This window comes from Aricia agestis, chromosome 17 (genome assembly GCF_905147365.1).
Source record: "Aricia agestis chromosome 17, ilAriAges1.1, whole genome shotgun sequence".
NCBI lineage: Eukaryota > Metazoa > Arthropoda > Insecta > Lepidoptera > Lycaenidae > Aricia > Aricia agestis.
In genome coordinates this window covers 5,952,835-5,969,807 of record NC_056422.1, presented here as the reverse complement: position 1 = coordinate 5,969,807, position 16,973 = coordinate 5,952,835, and the positions used below count along the sequence as shown (strand labels likewise).

At 39.6% G+C, this 16,973-nt stretch overlaps 1 protein-coding gene across 7 annotated transcripts in view; it reads right to left on the bottom strand.

The window, feature by feature from the left end:
- The window catches only part of LOC121735454 (dual 3',5'-cyclic-AMP and -GMP phosphodiesterase 11-like), a 248,934-nt gene that overhangs the window by 135,869 nt on the left and 96,092 nt on the right, over positions 1 to 16,973 (bottom strand). For 2 of the 7 annotated variants that reach the window (XM_042126289.1, XM_042126291.1), the window contains exon 2: positions 12,592 to 12,863. The exons of 4 other annotated variants lie outside the window; for them this stretch is intronic. In XM_042126289.1, coding sequence (XP_041982223.1) covers positions 12,592 to 12,649 — 58 coding nt within the window. In that variant the 5' untranslated portion in view covers positions 12,650 to 12,863. The remainder of the gene's footprint in view (positions 1 to 12,591; positions 12,864 to 16,973) is intronic. One more of the 7 variants, XM_042126290.1, reaches the window with a different exon arrangement.

Sequence of the window (16,973 nt, the reverse complement as noted above, 5' to 3'; positions counted from 1 at the left end):
GAATATAATACCAAATTGGGATGATACCCTATATACCAAAAGAAAAATTTTGAAAATCGGTTAACAAACGGCGGAGTAATCGTTGAACATAAGAAAACGAACATAACACCTCCCCCATTTTGAAAGTCGGTTAAAGTTGTAGCCTATGTGTTATTCTGATGTATAAGCTATATTATTGTAAAGTTTCATTAAAATTCGTTCAGTAGTTTTTGCGTGAAAGAGTAACAAACATCCATACATCCACACATCCATACATCCAAACAAACTTTCCCCTTTATAATATTGGTAGGAAGTAGAATAACGGCCGACCCAAGTTGAATACTAAAAAAAAAAAGATACATACAGCCGAACGTATAACCTCCTCCTTTTTGGAAGTCGGTAAAAATATGACAAAACTCAAATGTCAATATCTTTTTTTAATGATAAAACTTTTCGGTCGCAACTTATAACAAGATAAGTCGAATTTAAGGGACTAGGAAAAAGGGTAAATGAAATTAGATAAGCGAATAAAAGTCCTAAATCCTATTACTTCTTAAACTGGTTTCTTCAATATACCTGTAGTTTATACGTGGGAGAGCCATGCTTCGCACGAATGGGCCGGCTCGACCGGAGAAATACCACGTTCTCACAGAAAACCGGCGTGAAACAGCGCTTGCGCTGTGTTTCGCCGAGTGAGTGAGTTTACCGGAGGCCTAATCCCTTACCCTATTCCCTTCCCTACCCTCCCCTATTCACTTCCCATCTCTACCATCCCCAATTACCCTATTCCCGCTTAAAAGGCCGGCAACGCACCTGCAGCTATTCTGATGCTGCGGGTGTCCATGGGCGACGGAAGTGGCTTTCCATCAGGTGACCCGTTTGCTCGTTTGCCCCTGTACACGTACCTCTTGGGAAAGGATTTGAAGTTTATTTTTTTTATATCAGCCAAAATATTATGTTTTGCTCATCCATACTAATATTATAAATGCGAAAGTGTGTATGTCTTTTACGTTTTTACGCTTAAACCGCTTAACCAATTTTGATGAAATTTGGTATGGAGATACTTTTAGTCTCGGGAAAGGACATAGGATACTTTTTATCCCGAATAAATGTACGGTTCCCACAAGAATTTAGGCGCAACAGAGTTACGGGTCATCTAGTACCAAATTAAAATATTAAAGGAAATAAAAAAATAAGTCGGGTTTTCCTTCCTGACGCTATAACTCCAGAACGCACGAACCGATTTTCACGGTTTTGCATTCGGTGTAAAGGTCTCGGGCTCCGTGGGGCCTATAGTAAAAAAAAATCAGAAAAAACACTTGAAGAGAAAAGCAAGAAAACAGGAAAAAAGATTATGGCAAGACAGTTTGCCGGGACAGTATGTTATAAATATATTATGAGTCATGTGGATAGTCCCGATAAAAAGGTTGGAAATCCCTGCATTCTAGATAACTTGCTCTATAAAACCCATTTCCTAGTCATGGGCATGACAAAAATGTTGGGAAACCCTGATTTCTAGACCATTTATCATGCTGTAGCTATTAGCACTTATTAGCCAAACATTTCCAAACTCAGGATACGGATAAAATATATTATTTTACTAGGTATTTGACAGTTTTTTTTTTATATAGGAGAAAAAAAAAAGAGGAAGTCGTAATGTTGGATTAGGACCACTTTGGTAGGAGTCATGATTCTGGCGGCGCGGGCCGCGACCTGTGAAGTGAAATTGGAAAATCAGTGATCAGACAAAGAAAAAACATAATGTGTCAATTTCGAACAAAATACCCCCAATAAAAACTTACCCCCAAAACTTACTCTTCCGTTGTAAAAAAAAAGTGTCGAGGTCAAATCAAGGTCAAAAAAATCGTTCTGTCTAGCCTTTAGACTTACGCCGAACACGCGATAAGGAACTTCGTTCCAATACGTGTGGCAGTCGGAGACTGCCGCGGTAAAGCATAATATGCAATGCATAGCAATAGCTAGTCTACATGGTACGTGTAATCTAGTCGCACGCACACAAACACCGTGCCGAAATCGGCCGAACTGAAACGACGTTAGGCGAGTGTTAGGTTATTTTGTAACGTAATTTCTTGATTTAGTCGCCGCGCTCAAAGTACTATGCAATAGCTTAAAATCGCTATGGTACCTAAAATTTTATGTTGTGTCTATGCGCCGTAATAACTATACCCATGTCCAGGCGCGGTCGCAGCTTGAAATTCTCATACGTGGGAGAGCCATACTTCGGCACGAATGGGCCGGCTCGACCAGAGAAATACCACGTTCTCACAGAAAACCGGCGTGAAACAGCGCTTATGATGTGTTTCGCCGAGTGAGTGAGTTTACCGGAGGCCCAATCCCCTAGCCTATTCCCTTCCCTACCCTCCCCTATTCTCTTTCCTTCCCATCCCTACCCATCCCTACCCTCTCCTATTACCCTATTCCCTCTTAAAAGGCGGGCAACGCACCTGCAGCTCTTCTGATGATGCGAGTGTCCATGGGCGACGGAAGTTGCTTTCCATCAGGTGACGCGTTTGCTCGTTTGCCCCCTTATTTCATAAAAAAAATCAAGGGGGGGGGGGGGGGCACTACTAGGTCACTACACTATTTTTTTTATCTGCGCCCTCGGACGGTTCTGTGTTGCCAGCTGTCTAAAATCGGACTCAGTGGTGGTTAGGGAATTTCTATCTAGAAATATCCTTTTATTATTTGGCAAGATTTTGAGATTTTTCAATTTGACATTAGATTTTGGGGGTGGGTCATGTCCCCTGTGACCCCCCTCCTTCGGACCGCGCCTACCCATGTCTAATCATAAGACAAGAAGCTTGGAAAACCCAGGTCCGGCCTATATCTTAATGGTCGTTATCAGATCGACAATGACTCGTGCCAATTAAACCGTGTAAACGTTTACTTTCACATAATTGAAATCGACACGAGCGTTATTATGCCACATTCCGACCGGAGATATCGACTGTTTACTTGTGATGCTGTGTTCATTATATCAATAGATTTTTTTATAAATAAGGGGGCGAACGAGCAAACAGGTCACCTGGTGAAAAGCAACTACCGTCGCCCATGGACACTCGCAACATTACAAGAGCTGCAGGTGCGTTGCCGGCCTTTTAAGAGGGAATACGCACACGTCTTGAAGGTTTGCAGGTCGTATTGGTCTGGAAATACTGCTGGTGACAATTCGTTCCAGAGTTTTACAGTTCGCGGCAGAAAATTATGCGAAAAACCAACGGTGGAAGTCTGCCACTCATCAAGGTAATGTGGATTGTATATTTTTCGCGTGTAAAAGGAGGGGAAGTAAGTTATCTTCATACAAAAGCACGGCGCGCGGCTTGTATGTGTGCGCCATAGTATCAATGCGTCGCCACGTACCGCGTACAAAATCTCGGCGGGGTTTTAGAGGCTGGTACCGCCGAGATACCGAGTACCAGCCTCTATTATATAGTAGTCTTATTATTTCGAAATTTTGCATACGTATTGAAAGCCAATGACAATGTTATACGTATTTCCGGACCTATACGACCTGCAAACCTTCAAGAAAAGAGCGTATTTCCTCTTAAAAGGCCGGCAACGCACCTGCAGCTCTTCTGATGCTGCGAGTGTCCATGGGCGACGGAAGTTGCTTTCCATCTGGTGACTCGTTTGCTCGTTTGCCCCCTTATTTATTAAAAAAACGTTGTCACCCACTGATGTCTGCAACCACTATTGGAGGGATGTAATAAATCTCACATAAAATATTAGTTTTTGGCTCCCCTTGACTAATGAACCGAGCGTGTACTCAAGACAACTTCTCTTCTACGAGTCATATTTTATTAACGGGTGAACTTTCGATGGGTAGAGAGACTATAAATCATTTTTCTTCAATCGATCAACAAAAATTACAAAAAGGTAGGCGATTTACATGTTTTAGCAAAAGAAGAAAAACTAAAGGGGAAATATAAGTATATTTTTCTTTATACATATTTATTAACCCCCGACAAAAAAGAGGGGTGTTATAAGTTTAACGTGTCTGTCTGTCTGTTTGTCTGTGTGTGTATCTGTCCGTGGCATCTTAGCATCCAAACGGGTGGACCGATTTTGATCTAGTTTTTTTAAATGAAAGCTGACATGATCGAGAGTGTTCTTAGCTATAATTAATCATCATCAGCCTGTTCAGTGCTGAACAATCAGGGTTTGTCTGGTTCATGAAAAGCCGTTAGCAGCTTGTAGTCGTTTGATGGGTTTTATATTTCATTCTAGTTTGTGACATTTGTGAATATACAATATACGTGTACACATAATAATGGAAAGTTGACCTGGTGCTGCAGCATCACCTGGTAATCAATAGGATACCCAACTCCTCGCCAACTTAGAGCAGAGGTTTGGTGTTTGGGCTCATTTTAATTGCGACAACCAGTAAGAAGTAGATAAACAGTAAATATGTACCTACATGCTGCTGCTGCAGCATCACCTGGATTATATAGGAACCGAGCTTCGTATGGACCCAAAGTGGAGGTTTCATGTTTAGTATCATATTAACGGCCTCATCGAAAAGGAATGGATAGATGGTAATCATGAGAATATGATTCTGTTGATAGGAATTATTCTGCACTATTTAAAGCAATACAAGTTTAAAAAGTATGAAATAAAATTAAATTAAGAAACTAGCTTATGAAAAATCTGATTTGCCCCCCCCTGGCCCATAACCTGGGTACGCCCATGATTGTAGAGGTATATTGTGACTAGTGGCTCGATTTGTACTCTTCACTAATCCTAAATATTTATGTCTTCGTCTGACTCGACATAACTAGCTCTAAATACAATCACATCGGTAAACAGTAAACCGACGTTTAAAAAAACATGACTTGTCTACCAGCGGTCGGCAACCGGCGGCGGTTCCCTTGTTCTGCAAACTCAACATAAATTGCTTTTATGAGTTTGGACGCTGAGATGGGCATCCGCCCCGCCCACTCGCGTAACGTCAGCACCGTCACGGAACAACTAATTTTAGTACAGCTAGCATACGAGTATTTTATTGGTGTTTAATACGTCAGTAGAACAGTTGAGACCAATCTTGTACCGAGACTAACTTTCAAAGTCATTTCACTATAATTATCTTCTTAGCTCTATTTCTCTTCACGTAGAGACTAGAGTCGGCTCATCTAGCACATTTGCACCGAGAAATTCTATCTTGGGTTGTTTATTTAGGCAATTTATTTATAGCTAGCGCTTTGGTCATACTGGTCCACCTTGTGGCTGGAGGTCTGCCTCTAACTCTCTTAGCTTCTGGGAGACTCAACGCCTTTTTGAAAACACATTTGTCGACTCTGCGCATAATGTGGCTATACCATCTCGTCTCTCGGTCAGTTTTTCGGACACTGGAGTTATGTTGAAGCTTCCCCGAATATAAAAAGTCATTTCAGTAAAAATGTTATAACGTTCGAGAACATGGATAGTGTTTGAAATGGAGAAATGTCCTTGCGCATAAAATTAAACTAGTTTCGGGCATCTTCTAGTTATTATATCTTTGGTTAAAATATCTAGTACACATCATCCGCTTTGGCTCATGATGATGATCCCATTATTCAGGTCCAGCCGTTAGCAGGCACTTCACAGATGTATCGATCAGCGCTGACCCGGTGTAATATACGGCCTCGTAAAATCCCGCCTTTACGTGCCATAAGCCCGTAAACCATAATATAAATAGATACAGTAGAACAGTGATTATCAACCTATGGGTCACGAAAGATGTTTTTATACTAGGGGGTCGTATCATAACAAAAGGTTGAAAAACACTGCAGTGGAATCACTCAACCGTGTGAAATCAAATTCTTACAGCACAGAGACAAGTTTCACGCGATACGTGACAGTTGTTTTGACTCTAAACTATATAAGTTTAGAAAATATGAAATTACGCTTTTGTGTGTGTGTGTGTGCGCAGGCGTATGAATATAGTCTACTGTGTATAAATTATATTATGTTCCCTATAACACAATACATTACTCGTTAACATTTAGCAGTTTGTCAAATTGGATGGAATTGGGTAGGATTTCGTGGCCGACCAGTAGCCCAGTGGCAAGCGCCAATGACAGTTACAAGCCAGTGGATAACTCCCGCACCAGTTTCGGTGACGGTGGCCGATTTGAAACGCAAGAGTAATTTTATAGTGCCCAGGTGTGTGCGCAGTACACAAGAGCACTCTCTATTCCTTTTATTCTCATAACCCAGTGGGACGGAAGATCGACACGACTTGCTAGAGATTAGGCGGCGCAGGACCGACTTTTTACATGCCCATCCGACGCAGGGATTATGTTAATTGTCAGACAATCAGGTGATCGGCCTGCATTGTCCTAACTAAACTTGGAAATAACATGTTTCCAACGTGGGAATCGAACCCACGACCTCCGAATAAAGAGCTGAGCTTTGAACCACTGGACCACAGAGACGCTATTAATAGTAAAGATATTAGGTCACTGGCCAATTGTAATCCTTGGTTTTTAGGTTTCCATATGACCTAAGTGGTAAATGTTACTAAAGAACCCCACTCCGGTTTGCCTTCCTCTTAATTACTCAGATCATCTGACTATAAAAATATTATTGATGATCTAATTTGATTTTATAACATAATATAATCCAAAGTGATACATATAAATAAAGAAACGTACATTTTAGTTGAAACTTAAAAGAAACTATAAGCCATTTTGTATCTTTACGAAGAATTTTATTTCTGAGTAATTCCTTACCGCAAACTTGCAAGTTTGTTTTCTTTGAAAATATGAAAAATGCTTTTAACAATCTCATGTTAAATTTTTAAACGAAGATTCATTGGAAGTTTTTAGTTTTATTAAGTTTTTTCTTGTGTATTTTTAAAAGAATATTTTCAATGCCAATGGAAACTATTAAATTATTCGTACTGAGCCTTAGTTTCGTTTAGCGGAACCATAGTAAAAGGAGGGGAAGTAAGTTATCTTCATACAAAGGCACCGCGCGCGGCTTGTATGTGTGCGCCATAGTATCAATGCGTCGCCACGTACGGCACACAACAAAATCTCGGCGGTACCAGCCTAGTAAAACTGGCCGAGATTTTGTTGTGTGCCGTACGTGGCGACGCATTGATACTATGGCGCACACATACAAGCCGCGCGCGGTGCCTTTGTATGAAGATAACTTACTTCCCCCCCTTTTACTATGGCGAAACCTCATCATCAATAAGATCATAGTAATTGGGAACATTACGCGAAGGTCGGAGTAGGGGGCACTACAGTAGCACATACAGTAAATTTTAACCCACACAACAAGCTCATTGTTCATGAGTGACGAGTCCAGGCCAGTTTGGAAACCGCAATTCAATCAAATTACTGAAACGTTTGTTATAAGCTGATGAAGCTGATTTTTAATTAATGAAAGTAATTTACTTGCATGTAAGTCACCACTAGGAAACTGGGTCACAGTATAAAAATAATACAGTAGAGTAATAAAAAAGTTTGTCAACAGAGAGAAAAGAAATTACAAGATATATTTTTATGTAATTTTTTTGTTATTTAAGGAAGTGGCCTGCACAAAACCTTGAGTTGGAATTGCATGTTATTATGTACACTACTTGGTTTTTGCAAATAAAGTATTTGGATCAAGTAATAAACACACGCGGTAATTTATTACTTGATTTTTATGCACTTTAAAATAATAAACCATTGCGCTTATGTGTGCGTACGCTGATTTGATCCATCTAGTATCTACTACTGTATATGTTTATTTTGTGACTGTGTGCACTGTCCGGCAAAAGTAATTGCTTTAGTAATTACCAAACATAATTAAAATCGTTTGGAGATTGATGTTCCTATAAATATCGAAGTGACATGACATAGCAAGTAGCAAATGAAAGCTGCAAGTATCATTATCAAATAGCTTTGTCCACACTGTGCCCTTTTTCTGTTCGTCAAGGGCATGCGTTATAACGCAGTCAACAGCGAACGTGAGGCATGCCCAAATGCTCATGCCCAAAAAAAAACTTCAAAAATTACAATATTGGCGTTGCGTTCCTTGACGCATTCAATTATTGAATGCGCCAATATGAACGTTGATGACGACAGTTGAAGATGAAAGTGCACAGTTTGGACCATAAAGTTAATATACCTAGCGGAATAGAGCAACAATCTCGTGCTGTCAAACGTAACCAAAATTGGTTTTCATCTGTGTGAAAAATATGTGTACATATACACTCACACAAGCATGATTGAACATGAATTCTATGAGATTAAATTGTCAACGTGCGGCACGTGCCGACTGGACGTCAAAAAAAGAGTGCGGCTGTCATGTATCACACGTCTCTTTTTACCACGCAGTGTTACTGATAGTGACATCTCTCTTGCTCAGGCCTTTGTTTCTCTATTCCGCTAGGTATATTAACTTAATGGTTTAAATACACCCTTTGCTCTCTGATGACCAACTATCATTCAAGTCCAATAAGACCGAAGAAAAGGAAGTCCTTAGAAAAAGTAGCCCAAGTATATTATGTCCAAAGCAATAGATTTAACAAATAGAGGGGACGAGGCCATAATGATACCCCTTTGAATTTATTGAGATTACACCCGCACCGGAATATTCTTCCCTTTTTATTCCAGTAAAACTTCAGTGTATAAGAATTATACTATAAACGTGACTTATACTATCTTAAATCATAAATAAGTAGTGAAGATAAAATACTCTTTTTGCTCGTTTGCCCAGCTGTTACTGTTTGTAGGGTTTGCGCGATTAATTGAGGACTTAGGGTATTTATACGCTTGTATTATGTAACAAGTCAATGTCAAAGTGGTGTGTATGTACTTCGCGTGCCATATCGCGTTCCCAAACGACGAGCAATGCTCGTCTTTCGAAAGTCTGTTCTTTAGCCTGCTATCGGAATCGGACGTCAATCGAAATTTTAAAAATGCCTAAATGCCTAATTATGCCTATTGAGCTGTATAAATTCAAAAAGAAACGTTGGCCTTGATAATGAACACTTTTTATCATCGGTACGTCACAGCAGGTAGGAAAAAAGTGGCACGCTCGTTTTCATACAAATGGAGCGACATGTGGTATCTACCTTGATCTATGTCTGTCTTGAGACACTAGGGGTATTGAGTAGAAGGAAGCCTCATAGTCCCCGATTCCTCAGAGCTCGCTCGGTAAATAAATAAGTAAATGTTTTCAATTCGTCTAATCACTGATGTATTTGTAAATCACTAGTCTGTGGCGGTAATGCGAAATCGATACTGGGTGTAGTAAGAGCTGCCATCACCTAAATTGCCATTGCTAGTCAAGCACAAAAAAACCCGGACATTTGGCCGAAATGTGGTTATTTCCCCTTCTTTTCCAACATAAATTTGTAAATATCTGATAAACTCAAGTCCTTGAAATCAACCAGAGAAGAAACCGTTTGGATTTCTCTCAACAAAAGCGTCCGGATTTCACCCGGACAGTCCCCGGACGCCCTTCAAACTAGGACAAATCCGGGGAAATCCGGATGGATGGCAGCCCTAGGTGTAGTGCGTCGTAACACGGTATACAAGGATCCTTCACGTAGCCATGAGAGTTAAACCTTACAGGGAACCTTAAATGCATATTGTAATAATAATAATTTATTCAACTGCAAAATAACTGATGTTATACATATACAATGGTACATTATATAGCCGACATGAGACAAGGATCTTTTTCTGTAACCGACACGAGTAGGTATTGAAAAATTTTATCTTAGTTATATACTAGTAATATTGTGATTTGTGACATGTTTAATTGAATGCTAAATTATAACAAGCAGAACTAACAGGCCACACAAAAGTTAAAAATCGCTCAGAAAAAGTGGATGGTGCAATCGGCGCATGTGTACCATATCTACCAATGGCGTGCCGCGTTCTGATGGCGATCTACCAATAACGATCCGTCTGTTCACTGATCTACCAACGCGTGTCCTTGTCAGCTCACTCTTACCGCTCACCCCTCGCTCCATCAAAGAGACCACTATAATGGTGGTAACACTACGCATTTTCCTTTGCTGAGCATTAGTAATTTAAGGCCTAAGCCCTAAGGCCTTAAGGGGTTGTTTTACCACTTCCTAATAAGTGCCGGATAGGCTATCCACAACTTAACTTGACAGATAGAGTATGAAGATCTGTCAGATAAGTTGTATCTCAACTTGTGTGGATAGCTCATCCGGCGACCGGCACTTAACAGGAAGTATTGAAACTAAGTTTTGAGAGGACTTCAACCTGTTTTTCCTTCATTTTTTTTTCATCTTGCCACACATTAAAATTGGCAATACCAAACGATAAGGAAATATACTTTTTATTTAAATTATTTTAAAATTAGGTACTAAACATTTTCTACTTTTCCTACAATGAAATACAGATGAAATGGAAAATTTTGTAACGACAAGCAAATAGACGTCTAAGAATAGAAATATTGAGCTGTCTCCTATATTTAGATTCCACTTATCAAATTATCACGTTGTAAACTGGCGCTTAGCGATCTGTAAACTCGCAATGTAAGAAAGTATATTATCGCGATTCTTGTCTGATATTATTCTAGTATTTTACAGGAATAAAACGTTTACGTGGGAGAGCCATGCTTCGGCACGAATGGGCCGGCTCGACCGGAGAAATACCACGTTCTCACAGAAAACCGGCGTGAAACAGCGCTTGCGCTGTGTTTCGCCGATTGAGTGAGTTTACCGGAGGCCCAATCCCCAACCCTATTCCCTTCCCTACCCTCTCCTATTCCCTTCCCTTCTCTTCTCTTCCCTACCCTCCCCTATTACCCTATTCCCTCTTAAAAGGCCGGCAACGCACTTGCAGCTCTTCTGATGCTGCGAGTGTCCATGGGCGACGGAAGTTGCTTTCCATCAGGTGACCCGTTTGCTCGTTTGCCCCCTTATTTCATAAAAAAAAAAACAATATTTTTTCATAACAATATTATTCTAAAATTCGCTATGCTTTAATAATATTCACTTCTCCAATTTCTTATAAAAAGAGCACTAATAGGTGACTTTGTGTCTTGCGACAGCAATGCAACAGGCAATATTCGTACATCATCTTCTGTTCATTGCCTGTTGTAGCAAGGGTACATAATCAATATATTCATCCTACCGACTACCGGACCACCGATGCACGCTTGGCCATTATAGTTGTTACGACGGAATTTGCCAAAAAAATATCAAATCAATAAAGCGATGTTGACACATAACATTAGCTATGTCCACACTGTGCGCTTTCATCTTCAATTTTCGTCATCAACTTTCATATTTGAATGCGTCAAGGAACGCAACGCCAATATTGTAATTTTTGAAGTTTTGGATACGGTCAGAGAGCATGCGTCGCGGGCATGCCTCACGTTCGCTGTTGACTGCGCTATAACGCATGCCCTTGACGAACAGAAAAAGGCACAGTGTGGACAAAGCTACTTATATCCTTTCACCGTAAGACACTATGAATCTTACCGTGTAGAGAAAAACATATATCGCTTTATAGAATCGCCGCGTCGATCACAAATGTTTGGAATTGACATACGCGTTCGATAACATGAAGTTGTCATTCGACTCATGTAATGTCAACTCCATACATTTACAGATACAGCTTTAGAGGATCGAGATCATCGGATCATGTTGTTTAGTTTTTATTATTCGTATTTCGTAGTGTTGTACGGATAGCCTGGAAGCGACGCGCGCCGCGAATTCTATTGTGTACACGCAAAAAACTTATTACATATTAAGTATTTTAAATACATAAAAAAAAATCCAATTTCATATGCTTCACCTACGGTAGGCCCAGGGTTGCCATCCGTCCGGATTTCCCCGGATTTGTCCTAGTTTGAAAGGCGTCCGGGGTGCGGCCGGCCAGTTTTTTTAAAAGCGTCCGGGTGAAATCCAAACACTTTTGATGAGAGAAATTTAACTTTTAAGTCATGCAGCAATAAACGAAAGATAAAAACTCGCTAAGCATACACACGGTTTCTTGCACGGACTTGAGTTAGTCAGATTTTTACAAATTCTTGTTGGAAATACTGTTTAAGAGGTGTCCGGGGAAATGATCACATTTCGGCCAAATGTCCGGGAATTTTGTCGTGCCTGACCGGCGAATGGAATTTGGGTGATGGCAACCCTACACCTACGAAATGTTACAAAACAAAGAAATAATACTTTAGGATTTGTATGTGACCCACATATAAAGTTCACTGTGAAAGTAGCAGCGACGAAAGAGCAATTTTTTTTTGTGATTTGTATAGACAAGCGCCCAAGCCCGTGAATTTTAAAAAAGTTAAAAGAAAGATTAATACTCTTTCTGCGCTGCAATTTTCACAGCGAACTCTTCATGTACCATCGAGGAAGTTGATGCCTGTGCAATTGACAGACCAACGTTATTTGGTCGAATACATAAACTTATAATATACATGGTCGAATATGTCAATTGAATGTTAATTGTGATCTGTCAGCTGGGTTTGACGTAATGCAACCAAACTACTTAGGTCCCCGATTTGCATAGGAATCAACTTCTCTGATAGTACATAGGGGACCCATACACACCCTTAACACTCAGTTTTGTTACACCCTGTATAAAATTAATTAATACTTGAACGCTCTATAATACATACTTTTCTTGTGATGTAGACATGATCCGTGAAGGCGACACATGCTCGCCGCCTGACCCATGCGGCCGCTACCGCCGCGCCGCCATCCGCCTCACCTCACACTGCACTTTACATCTTTGCTTGGCCGGGTTATACTCAATACCACAATATATTGACTTGTATAACACACAAAAGAGTAGAGAGCCGTGTCCTTGTTTATCACAGATTATGTTTTACACGTTTTGCATGGTCGACGTCACAATTTCACAACTCACACCACCAAGGTACATCTTTGCCTGGTCGATTTGGATATTGGAGAATGTTGATTGCTCAATACTATAACCATTCGTTGTATATAAAGTGCATAATATTATATTTACAATATAAAAACGCAGATTACACGTGGGAGAGCCATGCTTCGGCACGAATGGGCCGGCTCGACCGGAGAAATACCACGTTTTCACAGAAAACCGGCGTGAAACAGCGCTTGCGCTGTGTTTCGCCGAGTGAGTGAGTTTACCGGAGCCCCAATCCCCTACCCTATTCCCTTTCCTACCCTCCCCTATTTCCTTCCCTTCCCATCCCTACCCTCCCCTACTACCCTATTCCCTCTTAAAAGGCCAGCAATAAATAAAATAAATAAAAATAAAACGTTTTTATTTCGGTCTGTGGACCATATAGTGTTAGTAAACATTTAACTTAAAAACTATGTTAGCAAGAGAACAGCATTGCGAATTATAATAATATATTATGGGACAAGCACAATATCACGTATAATATAACTATTATACGTGATATTAGTGTCTTTAACTAGGTGGACGCGAGTCCAGTGCTGCATCATAGCACTGTCCACTTCCAGTCTCTCCGCAACTGTTCTCAGGAGGCTGTTGGTGCTGCCCCGAACCCGATGTATCAGGGATGCCACACATTTCCTTATGATAGCTGAGAAGCTATCCACTTCAGCTGAAGCTAGCATCCCTGAAGCACTGCAGTATCGGGGCAGCCCCAGCAGCGCCCTGAAGGCATTATTATATTGGGTGCGCAGGGCTCTATATGTAGTTTGACTATAATTGACCCACAGGCTGCCCGTGTACAGATGCAATGCACCTGCAGCTCTTCTGATGCTGCGAGTGTCCATGGGCGACGGAAGTTGCATTCCATCAGGTGACCCGTTTGCTCGTGTGCCCCCTTATTTCATAAACATATTAAGACTGTTATGTAGAGCAATAAGTAGAGAAATGTACTATCAGAGAAGTTTATTCATAGCCAGTTGGCAGGCCTACGTAAGTTGGTGGCGTTATGTCAAACCCAGCCGACAGCCGACAAATCACGACTTATACCTATTGAATTGACATAACCCAACCAAATGACATAGGTCCGTCCACTGCCGAAAAATAAGTTTCTCCGATGGTACGGGCTTTTGATGGCTTCACAATCATAGTTAATTATGGTGGACTAACGTAGAGACGGACCGTCTTTACAACTGACGATTCTTAATTTTTATATTATCTATCTATTTCAAAGGTCAAGGAATCAGAAGAATTATTTAAAATTCATATAACAATAACACCGAAGTGTAGTCTGTTAACTGTTTATCGTTTACAGTCTAGAATAAACAACGGAATCACTTATGCAGATTTTAATCTTCGTAAGAGCCGGCGCGTTCCTACTGACCGTTACATAGGGACGACCATTCCTTGTATTTAATGTTTCATTTTATTCACTTGGTATTAAACACGTTCGCTGCGTTATAAGGCTTAAACGCCCGATGCATGTACGCGAGCTCTGTGCGTAGGCGAGAAACGGCGAACTTCCCCTGGTGCGGGGGCTGTATAATAAGTATTTTTGTAGGTTAAAAGGAGACAAGTATAGGTTTGAGTTTTGGACTTTAAGGGCTACTTGATAAAGCATTAAAATCATGCTAAGGTCTTTCGACCTGATAACGCACTGATTGATATTTTTTTCCATTCCTTACGGGTAACGGGTCGAAAGACCCGTTACCCGTAAGGTAAGTCTTCCGCACTGGTATAGGTAATTGAATTGTTTACTTCATATTAGTGTTGTGACGTAATTATCAAAAGTGGTACGGTAGTGCATTTACACAGTCATTTGTTTACGTTTTGAGATATTTTATTGGTCTTAAATCATTAATAATACCTCGGCCAAATAAACAATGTAGAAAAATGCTTGAATAATTGTTTCAGCAAGGAAGAAATCGTGAAAGTGAACGTTCTGATATAGAGTATTTGAAAAAAAAAATAGTCACAGCAAAATCCTTACTGGCCCGTTATTTTTTCAAAATAACAGGCCAGATATTTTTGTATCTTCAATAAATGATATGAAAAATAATATGTCGATAACTTATTTCCCATCACTAAAACTCCCTTAAATAAACCTACAATTCAGTGCGGTATCGGGTTACAAGACCTTATATATATTTTTGCATGTATCTCTCAAGTAAATAGTAGGAATCCAGGGCGAAGCCAGCACCATGAACACTAACTCTTCTACGATCGATATTGAATGGTGGTTTTCCTAATTTCTAAGTTTTCGCATAGTTACAGTCATTTATATCGGTCGATACCTTACTGGGTCAATGAGCCCTATACCGCAGCGACGGAGAGTTTAAGTATGAGGCGAATCGGCCTGATAACGCACCATATAAAAAACCGTCTCTTTTAGTCTCGCAGCGAAGGTGTTAAACGAGATTGTGTATTACTTGTTACTTTTTAAAAAGAAAACGTATAAAGTTTGGTTTTGTAAATTATAGAGAAGAAATGTGTATTTAGTACTTAATAATAATAATATAATTATAGGTCTACCAGAATCTGATGGTAATTTTTGACAGTAGATTTTACAAAAAAATATCCTTGAAAATTGGATAAATTTTTATTAGCATGTTTAACAAACAGAATCGGTCGCTTTAAGAAAAAAAAGGATCAAAACACTGACATAGTATGTAGTAGTACTTACTACCTCAGTGGATCAAAATGTTTTATTCCAATTATCCCGGTATTGCTAGAGTCAATTTATTTTCTCTCTTTTTGCCATCAGATTCTGGTAGACCTATAATTATAATAAGGTATAATTTGGAAGTTGACTCTACTTTAATTAATTAAATTAGGATAAAGGACTTTTAAGTTTTTTATAAATGTTTACTTTAGGCGAGGCACAGGCAATATGGAACGTGCGAGTACTTAATACTTATTATTTTAAATCCCAGGTAAAATTAGTTTCTATGGCGCAAAATGTAGAGTTTTCTTGATTCTTGACGTTTTATAAACGTCGCGACGCAACGAACGTGTTTTTAGGGTTCCGTACCCAAAGGGTAAAAACGGGACCCTATTACTGAGACTTCGATGTCTGTACGTCTGTCCGTCTGTCTCCAGGCTGTAACTCAAGAACGGTAATATCTAGAGTTGAAATTTTTACAGATAATGTATTTCTGTTGCCCCTATAAAATAAATACTTAAAACAAAATAAATTAAATATTTAAGGGGGGCTCCCATACAACAAACGTGATTTTTCAAACATTTTTGCTCGGTATCAATGATGACAACAGGTAAGCACTTGAAATGTGCACAAAATACTCAGCTGTATTTATACTTTAATAATGAATAATAAAATTAAAAAAAAAAAAAATAAGGGGGCTCCCATATTATAAAAAATACATTTTTTTACTATTTTTGCTCTTTAATGGTAGGGAACCCTTCGTGCGCGAGTCCAACTCACACTTGGCCGATTATTTAACAACACCTTCAGTAATCATATTATGAAAATAAGTCTCAACTCTCAAAGCATGAATGGACATTACCATACTCAATGGACAGTCGGTGTTAACTTATTCTAGTACCTGGCGGAGTGCCAACACCCATTGATGCTCCTCACACCTTGTACTCACCTACAGTCCATGGAAACGTAAGGTATGGAAAATTTCGACTTAATTTTTCCATTAAGCTCCCTTTTGCGTAATTACTAATAACTCTTACTTTATATCATGGTTAATAAAAAAAACTTTTATATTGGATACCCTACATTATCATTTTTGTACTAATAAACCGTCTATAGGGTACGATTCGTCTGATCTGATGAAAATCGAGACGATTTATCGCATCAAAATCGCTCATACACGAAACGATTGGTCGTAACGATCGATCATTTACTTGTTTAAAGCTGAAGGATAAGGACGTGTTCAAATAATTAAATACGTGCCCCATAAAATGAAAAATGAACTTACTATTACCTATGTGGTTGTAGCGTTGATACGGATTCAAAAGAAAAAAGAAAGCCTAGAATGACCTAGATCCTAGAAGAATGTGGCACCAGGGTGAAACAAAATCTAATCGTTGATCGTAAAGAGGCATACACTGTCGATTCATCGTTACGGTATTAATGATTGCATGGGT